General features: G+C 45.7%; 1 protein-coding gene across 1 annotated transcript; it reads right to left on the reverse strand.

Moving 5' to 3' along the window:
- Positions 1-5,724: 5,724 nt before the first annotated feature.
- LOC112203257 (protein WUSCHEL-like) lies at positions 5,725-6,063 on the reverse strand. Its single transcript, XM_024344250.1, has one exon. The coding sequence runs from the start codon at positions 6,061-6,063 to the stop codon at positions 5,725-5,727; it is 339 nt and encodes a 112-aa protein (XP_024200018.1).
- Positions 6,064-10,269: the final 4,206 nt, after the last annotated feature.

Below are 10,269 nucleotides of genomic sequence, written 5' to 3' on the forward strand. Positions count from 1 at the left end.
ACTCAAGCCCTGGATGAGGAAACATCCCAGACTGTCCGCTTTGGATCTCTGCCGCCAATACGGTTAGCATCATCCTCTAGAAACTTCCAACCATGCAGCCCAAGAGTATACAGTGGTTCAGAAACTCTTTCTCCAAGGGACTCAAACTTATTCAAAAAGTTGAAGACCGCAAGGGAAGAAGAGCAAGTAGATAAGTGGCAAGGGGTTTTAACCAGACCTTACATTCCGCCAGTGTCGATGTCCTCCATCAAAGAAGGGAGATGGTATACACAGAAGAAGGGCAAGGCGGTGGAGATGAGCTCTTCAAGGAAGAGAAAACTCCAGCGGAGGTTTGGAGAAGCAAACCGAACCTTGGAAGCACTAGATCAAGGACTGATCAAACCATCGCAATTACTGAAACCTCCAGAAGAGTATCAGAGACAATTGGAGGCACTGGCCTCCAAGAGATTCGTTTCCCCGCAAGTTCAGAAACAGCAGCCCAAGGTATCACACAAAGAGCAAAAGCCACGTGCCCCCAAAAGCAGCGCTCAGGAGAAGTCCCTAGTTCCCGCGAGGCAAGAACCGCCGCCAGCTCGTAAAGTCAATGTTTGGCGGAGAGTATCTCGCGAAGAAAGAAATAGCGAGCCTTCCATCTTTGACAGGCTGGGGGCAAAGACAATCGGTCCGCAATTGTGAAGAAAGTTCAAAGCTTGGTGGTCGCTCTCCCAGAGGAAGTGCCAGCGGCAAAACAAATTTTTGAATCATTGAACCAGGTTTCCATGGTACAGGAGCACGAACAAGCCAAGGTCGTGATCCCTGCAGAGGAATCATTGGTTGCTTTCATGGTTAAAAGGTTCAAATCCGATATCCCAGCAGATGAACCCAAGCTCAATCTTGATGATGACATGGACGAAACAGAAATGGTGGATACCTCTTGCAATATGGTTTATGTGCTCCCTGCTAAGTATGCCTTACCAGTCGCTGCGCAGGAATGTGTAGAAGCTTACGCGATTGGAAAACAGCAGTTGCAGATCACTTCAACCGCAACAATGCTGGTGAAAGAAGCAGTGTTCCTTGAGACTGAAGATGCTAACAACAAGGGTTTCTTCATGAGCTTTACAAGACCCACACCCGCCATGGTGCAACACATGCGACCTTTGTATATCACAGCAGAAATTAATGGGACTAAGGTCAGCAAGATAATGGTTGATACCGGCGCAGCTGTGAATGTCATTACTACCAGAACCATGCATCTACTAGGGATCAAGAAAGAGAAGAATCAGAAGATCCAATCCACTTCCCTTATGCTAAAGAACTTCGAGGGGACTGTGACCAAAACATTGGGTTTGATTTTCTTACGAGTCAAGGTGGGTCCAGCAGAAGGGGTTTACACTTTCTTTGTTACAGATTGCTATGCGGCATATAGCGCAATTATGGGTCGCGACTGGATCCACAGGAGTTATTGTGTCCCATCCACCTTTCATTAGGAGCTGATCATATGGGACAGAGTCGCGGACAAGGCAGAAATTATTAAAGCAGACCCCCGACCTTTTTCGGTGTCTGCCAACTACTTGGACGCAAGGTATTACCTAGAACCAATCTCTCCTTTACAAGTCGTTGGTATTGATGATAAGGGCCGCCCCACAGGGGTGATGACCTCTGAATTGGCACAATGGGGGCTCGCGGTCGCAAAAAAGGACCTCGAAAGGCCTGGATATGCGGTGCCATCTCCAAGTGCTAATTAATGGATCACGAACTCATAGAGGAAGAGGTAGAGGCCATCCATTCCTTGTACGAGAGGCTATCCTCATACTTGGTGGAAAAAGAGGCCTATGATCGAGTCGCGACCTTAGAAATTGTTAATGAAGAGTTCACGGACCAAGAAGAGGAGGAAGAAGAGATTCAGCTTGCTCCAGCAGCATTGGATGATACACCTCCGAAGGTTAGGGACCCTACTGAAAAGGTCAATCTGGGAACAACTGATGAGCCTATAGAAGTGGCTATTAGCACTTACTTAGAGCCTAGCGAGAAACAAAGGCTCGTCGAATTATTGTTGGAATTCAAGGACTGCTTTGCGGAAAAATATGAGGACATGCCAGGCCTATCATCAGACTTGGTATGCCACCAACTACCAACATTTCCTGATAAGAGGCCTGTGAAGCAAGAACCGCGAAGAATGAACTCGGAAACCCAAGTTCTGGTCAAAGAGGAAGTTGAAAAGATGCACAAGTCAGGCATTATCAAAGTAGCCAAGTACAATCAGTGGCTATCCAATATAGTGCCTGTTTGCAAGAAGAATGGCAAGATGAGGGTTTATGTAGATTACAGAGACCTTAATTTGGCTACACCTAAAGACGTCTACCCCATGCCGGTTGCGGACATGTTGGTAGACGCAGTTGCAGGGCACGAATTGTTGTCTTTCATGGATGGCACAGCGGGATATCACCAGATTCCGGTCACGGAGGAAGATAGACACAAGACCGCATTCCGCTGCCGTGGGTTTGCAGGAGTTTTCTAATATGTGGTCATGCCTTTTGGACTGAAGAATGCCGGAGCAACATATCAGAGAGCCGTGAACCTGATCTTCCACGACATACTTGGGAAGATCTTAGAGGTTTACATTGATGACGTTGTCGTGAAGTCTAAGAAGAGTAGAGATCACTTCACAGATCTCAGAAAAGTTTTCGAGCGCATGCAGCTACACAAGCTTAAGATGAATCCCGCCAAGTGCGTTTTTGGAGTTCAGTCAGGAGATTTCCTGGGATTCATTGTCCATCAAAGAGGCATTGAGGTCCCTGAGGATAAAGCAAACGCGGTCATCAATGCGTCTCCCCCGCGAACGAAGAAAGAATTACAGCGACTATTGGGTAGGATCAACTTTTTGCGACGATTCATTTCTAACTCTTCAGGCAAAATCCATCCGTTTTCCCCACTGTTGAAGTTGCAAGGACATAATGAGTTTGTGTGGGAACCTAAACACCAAGAGGCTTTTGACAAAATCAAGGCCTATCTGGCAAGCCCGCCAGTGCTTGTTCCTCCTAGAGCGGGATTTCCATTAAAGTTGTATGTTTCAGCAACTAAGGCTTCCATTGGCAGTCTCCTCGCTCAGGATGATGAAAATGGTGTTGAACATGCCATATTTTACCTTAGTAGGATACTCACAGATTGCGAAACAAGGTACACTCCAATGGAAAAGCTGTGTCTTACATTATACTTCTCAGCATGCAAGTTGCGGCATTACATGTTGTCCTTTACTACTTGCATCATTGCTCAAACCGATCTAGTCAAATATATGCTATCGCGACCTATCTTGAGAGGCCGTATTGGCAAGTGGGTGCTCACCCTATCAGAATTCTCACTACAGTATGTGCCACAGAAAGCAGTAAAGGGGCAAGCCATCGCAGACTTTCTGGCACATCACCCTATGCTAGATATCCCCGCGGTTAGAGATTTAGAGGTCGCTGCCACAACTTTAGATCACCCGGATTTAGCGTGCTTGCTAGAGTACGCCACGCTTTATCAAGCCACAGTCTCACTCCAGCCTTGGGTGTTATATTTTGATGGGTCAAGAACAGATACGCTAGCAAGAGCAGGGGTTGTCTTGGAAAACCCGGCCGGCGATCAATTTTCCTACTCTTTCCAGTTGGAGTTCCGGTGTACCAATAACCAAGCAGAGTATGAGGCCCTCATTATAGGCCTAGAGGTACTACAGGAAATGGAAATCAGATATGTACAAATACTTGGCGATTCTCTCTTGGTTATCAATCAGTTGTGCAACGAGTTCAGATGCAATAGCTTCACGTTGGTTCCTTATTGGAACAGGGCATTAGACTTGTTGGACCAGTTTGATAACATGCATCTTGAGCATATTCCTCGTGAGCGAAATTTTGCAGCGAACGAGTTGGCCCAGCTGGCAACAGGGGTAACATTGAGATATGGCATGCGGGAGAGAATCCTTAAAGTCGAGCGTCGCACGCTTCCTTCATGGATGGCGAGAAGAGATCCTCCAGATGATACCTCAATCGTGACCCTGGAACCCATTGACGTGGATTGGCGCATCCCTTTGATCGCTTATCTCAAGCAGCCAGATCCCACTGCCGACAGGAAGATTCGTTTTCTTGCACTAAATTACTTTTTTAGAGGTGACGAGCTGCGACGACGCGGCGAAGATGGCATAGACTTCAGATGTGTTTATGGCTGCGAAGCGAAACAACTTATGCTCGAAGTTCATTCCGGCATTTGCGGTGCTCACCGAGCAGGTCCAAAGATGCGATGGTTGCTCAGACGACATGGATATTTTTGGCCCAGTATCTTGAAGGATTGCATCGCATTCGCTAAAGGTTGTTTGGACTGCCAAGCTCATGGGCCGGTCCAGCATGTCCCTAATGTTCCAATGCAACCCATTATTAAGCCTTGGCCCGCAAGAGGATGGGCGCTAGATTTAATTGGGATGATTCACCCACATTCATCACTTCAGCACAAGTTCATCATCGTCGCGACCGATTTCTTTACAAAATGGGTCGAAGCAGAACCTTTGAAAGAAGCATCTGGTGGTACGTTGCGACAATTCCTGTTTAGGAACATCATATGCAGATTTGGTATCCCAGAAGTTTTTGTTTCGGACCGGGTGGCAGCTTTCATGGGTGGTGAAGTTGATAAACTGGCAAAGGAATGGGGAATACAGTTCGTCCATTCTAGTCCTTATTATGCGCAGTCTAACGGTCAAGCGGAGGCCAGCAACAAAATCATCATCACTTTGCTGAAGAAAATGTTGGAAGCTAATCCGCGACAATGGCATGAGACCCTTTATGAGACTTTTTGGGCCTACCGCACATCGAAACGAAATCCCACCGCGACTACACCTTATGCTTTGATGTTTGGCCATGACGCAGTCCTGCCTTTGGAAGTCAACATCCAATCATTACGAGTCCAAGAGCAACATCATCTCATTGGAGAAGACTACGTTCAGGCTATGTGGCAGGAACATGAAGACCTTAGCGAAAAGCGCTTAGAGGCTTTAGATAGTTTGGTCATGGAAAAGCAACGAGTCGCTCGAGCCTATGACAAGCGAACGAGGGGAAGGAATTACAGCGAAGGAGAGTTGGTTTGGAAAGCAGTTCTCCTGCTTGACGAAAAATTAGATGGTCGCGGCAAATGGACTCCAAGATGGGAAGGCCCATACATCATTTATAAAATCTTAGGGAAATGAGCTTTTCATCTCAAGGACCTGGATGGAGATGTCCATCATAACCCTATCAATGGGAGATACTTGAAGAAATACTTTCTCAATGTCTGGGACTCGGAGGAGTGCTAGACAGTTTATTCGCATAAGACATGGGAGACAATTCTAGTGTTCCTACACTTGCAAAGCCCATTCATGAAGGCCTGTTTTTGAGGCCCATAATCATTTCTTCGCTATGCCTAGCAACACTAGGGGGACAACACTATACAATACTAAGCCCATTTAGCATAAAAACAAAAAACAAAAAACAAAAAACAAAAAACAAAACAAAAGTCATAAATACAAGTCTTCGGGGGCAATTCTAAGTGTTCCTACACTCGCGAAGCTACTAAGCCGAGTCAGCGGCTCCGGAAACTTTTTCCAGCTTTGTCCTCGTAGGAAAGACTGAGCTCAAGGGAAATGTAAGAGCCACCACCGTGACCACGACCTCCATCGGAAGTAGTCTTCATGTTGCCAAAGATGTCCTTACCATGCATGGGAAACAGTGGAAGGGTTTTAATCTCCTAGTGATCTTCTCCTCGTTGTTCCATGATGGATCCACCAACACCAGCAGAACTAGTTGACCCAAAATTGAGATTAATAGATCCACCAACAAGCCCTGATCTTTGCTTGGGCACTTGAACATCCGAAGTGAGCTTATTGTTCTTCAGCTTCTCCCGAGCCCTTTGATTCTGGAACCAATAAAAGACATTCTTGTCATCGTAAAGCTCCTTGAGGATTCTTATCTGATCTCTAGTAGGAAGCCACCTAGTATTACTCTGCTTGCAATGCATGTTAGGACTACTCTCGGCTGCTTTGTTGCTTCCTCCATCCTCAATTGGATGCCGGTTTTGTGGTTCCATTGATGATGGATTGAGAGAATGTGAGAATGGAAGAGTGATGATGATAAGTAATTAATAAAGATTGATGTTGATGAAACGATTTTGGGATTGGAAATTTGGGTTTATAATGTGGAGGAAGATATAGGCATGCAAATGTCCACCCTTGGATGGACGGTCAAAGAGAAGAGTCAAGTGTCAGTAAAGTGTGATTAAAGTTGCCCTAAATTTCGGAAAAGAATGAATTATTGGCGCATGAGGGAACCGAACGGTTTTCGAGGATGTAACTATTCCATTTTCAATATTATCTTCTCACGGTGGAGTTTTTAACAGCTAATTAATGCGAATTGAGTTGGGGCCAGCAAGTGGATCCAAAAGATAAATATTTTCTCAAAACCCTCGTCGAGAGGCTCGATTTGACGCAGAACATATTTTAAAAGTTCATATTATTTTCAATATACAACTATAGGGGCCTATATTTGAGGCTTTGCAAGACACAATTATTGGCTTCTCACGGATATTCAAATATTCAAAATAAGAAAATATTATTGTATTCATAAAGTGAATTTGCGGCCAAAAGCAGTACATTCATTACATGCAAAGCCAAAAGTGGCTAGAATACAAAACAGGGATCTTCAGATATCTTCTGAATCTTTTCTCAAGTGGAAGCAGCTATGGAATCCAACGTCGAGTTGAGCCGCGCCATTATCTCTCAAGGAAGGGCAGACTTCAGGGAAGGAAAAAGAGGAATAACAGAACCCCCGTGCCCCCTTTACATGGAAGCAGCAGAGGAATACAACATAGGCTTGGTCAACGCCATTATCCATGAGAAGGGGAGATTCCAGTCAAAGAAAATGGAGCCTCCAAGCCCCCTAAATTGGAAGCAGCTATGGAATTCAACGTCGGGTTGAGCCGCGCCATTATCTCAAGGAGAGGCAGAGAGTGAAGAAACAGAATATCAGCTCGAGTCTCTGCACCCCCTTTAGCCTTGGTAACCACCATTAGTTGGACGTGAAGCATGGGAATAGCCATTCTGTAGCTTGAACCAATTCCTTCAAAGAGTCCGTCCCTTCTCATCCCTCCAAGATTCTGTCAAGAAGAGAAAGGGGGAGAAGGAGGTGACCACCAGAGCCCTTCTCATCTGGAGGACTCAGTTTGGTCCGACTCCAGAAGGAAGGGGTTCGAGGAAGGATCTTTGGCCTCAATTTGGCTTCCCTCCCTTCCCCGATTTGCTCCAAGTGGGGGATCCTAATAAAGATGATCTCGCATGATCGTGGATCTCACACTCGGAGCCCCCTCGTGTTTCTAAACCAATCTGAAGCCTGGCATTGTTGTTGCAAAATTCCAGAAAGGCGAAACAAGGGGTTGCCTAAGATTACGCCATAAGGCCTAACCCAGGCTTAAGATTACGCCATAAAGCCTAAAATTTAGAGGCTAAAGGTCATTTCATGAGGGGAAGATTTGTGAAGAAGGAGAAAGAGAAGCAAGGACTGAAAGGCCATTTCTTGAATGTTTCAGAAAATTTGTTGTGAGTATTCCTTGCCTAAAATACAACTATTTAAAGGGACTTCAGGAAAATCCCCACGCTTGGATGGATGGTTAAAAAGTCAAACCGATGTCAGTAAATCGAGATTAGTAATTCCAAATCTCGAGAAAAAAGGGACTAGTAGCATGTGAGGAGCGGTTTTTGAGGAGTTAGCTATTAAAAGAAGGGATTATTGGCATTTGAGGAGACCAACCGGTTTATGAGGGGGCCTACAAAGATTGGCCTGCAAAGCTCAATTTCAAACAAAGTTCCTCCACGTGGCGTTTCGCCGCAATGGCACCAGCTTCGGCCTGAGTGGCCCGATCTCTGATACGGGCCAAGTTGCGGCCCATTTCTTCAGAAGTAGCCAAAGGTTCATCGAGTTGAGCTTCTTCTGCAACAATCGCATTCTCAACAAAGGCTAAACGGGCTTGGAAATCCTCGATCCGAAGTTTGAAGTCGGACCTTTGGATTTGTAGTTCCCGCAGGTGGATGGCTCGCTCATTTAAAATACCGCGGGGGATGTCCATTTCTCGGGAAAGGTTATTCAAAGCCTCTCGAGCATCGTGAGCCTGAGCGTTCGCAGCTGATTGATGGCAGCGAGCCCTACCAAGTTCATTCAGCAGATCGTCAATAGCACTAAATTGTTGCAGGGTCAATACCTTCTCCTGACAAAGATACCTTAGGGCTTCTAAGACTCGCGGGAGAATGTCAGTCTCCAATACCTGAGGACCCAGATGTTCGCGAAGCACCATCTTAGCCTCATCCACAGCAGAAGGAGGAGTAACCTCCAACACCCTCATCAATCTCTCAAATCTGGTAGGAGGAGGAGGCGGCAGAGGCGCCACAGGATCACGAACCACCAATGCAAAAGGGTGGACAGCTTCCTCAGTTTCTTCATCTTCAATAGGTTGGTCTATCTCTTCAGCCTCAGGGGAATCTGGAAACTCAACTCGCGGCTCACCATGGGCAAGTGGAGCAGATTCAAGCACAGAACCCTCAGCTTCGACGGTTGTCTCATTTGTTCGCGAGACTTGGGGGGCACCACCACCATTAGTATCATTTTCCATCTCTGGGGCGACTGTCCCGCTGATAAGACCAGCAGCGTTTGCATCCACCTCCTCGGTACAAACAGAATCCTGGTCAAGTTCAGAAATGTCAGAGAGCAGGGTTGGATCTAAAGGGAAATGGAAAGTATTGGCCAAACAGTGGCTTACCTCTCGAGCTGTCGGGTCAATATCTGGTACGTGGTCAAGAGGAAGAGGCCCCGCCTCATTCACCTCTTGAACCTCTAGTGCCGCGAGAATCTCTGTCGTCATTAGTTCCTCATAAGTGGCAGAAGTCTCAGAGTGGCTTTCCACGCTTTCATCCTCCGAGGAGTCGTCATCAGAGATCGTTATTAGAATGGTAGGACCTTGCAGATGCTCTGTACACTACTAGAATAATGTCATTAGACATCGCCACTATTAAATCGGTCAGGATTGCACCTAATGTTAAAAAACATGTTAACATCCGTTTGTGAAAAAACGATTTCTATTGTTATTATAGACATCAGTCACTAAATTAAACGATGAGAAAAGTCCTGTTCGAAAAATTTTAAAAAACGCGGAGGGCCTAAGTTTTAAAGTTTGAGAACCGCGGGGACCAATTATTTCATTCCCCCCAACACTTCTAATTTTTTTCCGCTTTCTCTTAAACTTTCGAACCCTACTCTCACAATTTGACTTCAGCAGCTCATTCACCTTGTTGACCTCATCGTTCTCCAAGCTGACCTGCGTCGAGTCCCTGACCTCCTTCTCCAACCTAAAGTACTCCAAGTGCCCGACTTCATTCTCCGACCTAAGCCGACTAGAGCCGCCTCCGACCTGACCCCGAGTCCCCGATCTCTCTCTCTGACCCCGTGTTCCCCTGCCTCTCTCTCTGACCCCGAGTCCCCGATCTCGTTCTCCAGACCTCGAGCTTGAGATCCGATCTGACCTCGAGCTTATTAGCGGACCTGAGCTTGTCATTCTACAACTTGAGCCAGCTCTAGCTAGTTCTCCAACGTCTAGTCTCGTAGGTCCTCTCTCTCTTCTCTTGGTGACCACCAATACTGTTTTCCTGGCCGGTTTTGATCTAAAGTTCAGTCTTTTTTGTTTAATTCTTGTGTACTTAAGTTTGGTTTGTCTTTGAATGGCTTAAAGCTGTGGTTTTTTGAGCTGGTGCATGTTGATTGTGTTTGATTTTAGTTCTTGCACATGTTGACTGTCAATCTGTAAAGGAAGATCCTAGATTGAAGGTTTTCAAGAAGGAGTGGTTTGAAGGCAAGGACTGTCTTGACATTGGCTGCAATTCTGGGATCATCGCTATACAAATCGGTAGTTATTCTTGCTTATAATGATCGTCATTGTGTGTTATGAGTTTATTAGCTATGGTTTATTGTACTTTTCCTCTTCTTCTAGTCAAATGGAAGGAGTAATGCCTATGTGGATACAGGATGATAGCCTTTTTGGGTTTTCTTCTGTAATCTTTTTCTTTATCATGTTAATTTGTGATTTAGTTAGTTTCTCCTTTTATAGTTAGGTAATATGCCATTCTGCTGTTGTTTCTTGAAGCCCAGTCTTGCACAGGTCATTATCGATAATTGTGGATGATAGTGAATTGAATGTAGGTGACTTTGGAGGCTACACATCATGGACCGATTACAAACACGCCTGCCATGTTCC

Source organism: Rosa chinensis, chromosome 5 (genome assembly GCF_002994745.2).
Source record: "Rosa chinensis cultivar Old Blush chromosome 5, RchiOBHm-V2, whole genome shotgun sequence".
NCBI classification, from domain to species: Eukaryota; Viridiplantae; Streptophyta; class Magnoliopsida; order Rosales; family Rosaceae; genus Rosa; species Rosa chinensis.

Coding starts and splice junctions, on each gene's coding strand:
- LOC112203257 (XM_024344250.1), bottom strand. CDS start 6,063: ATGGAACCACAAAACCGGCATCCAATTGAGGATGGAGGAAGCAACAAA.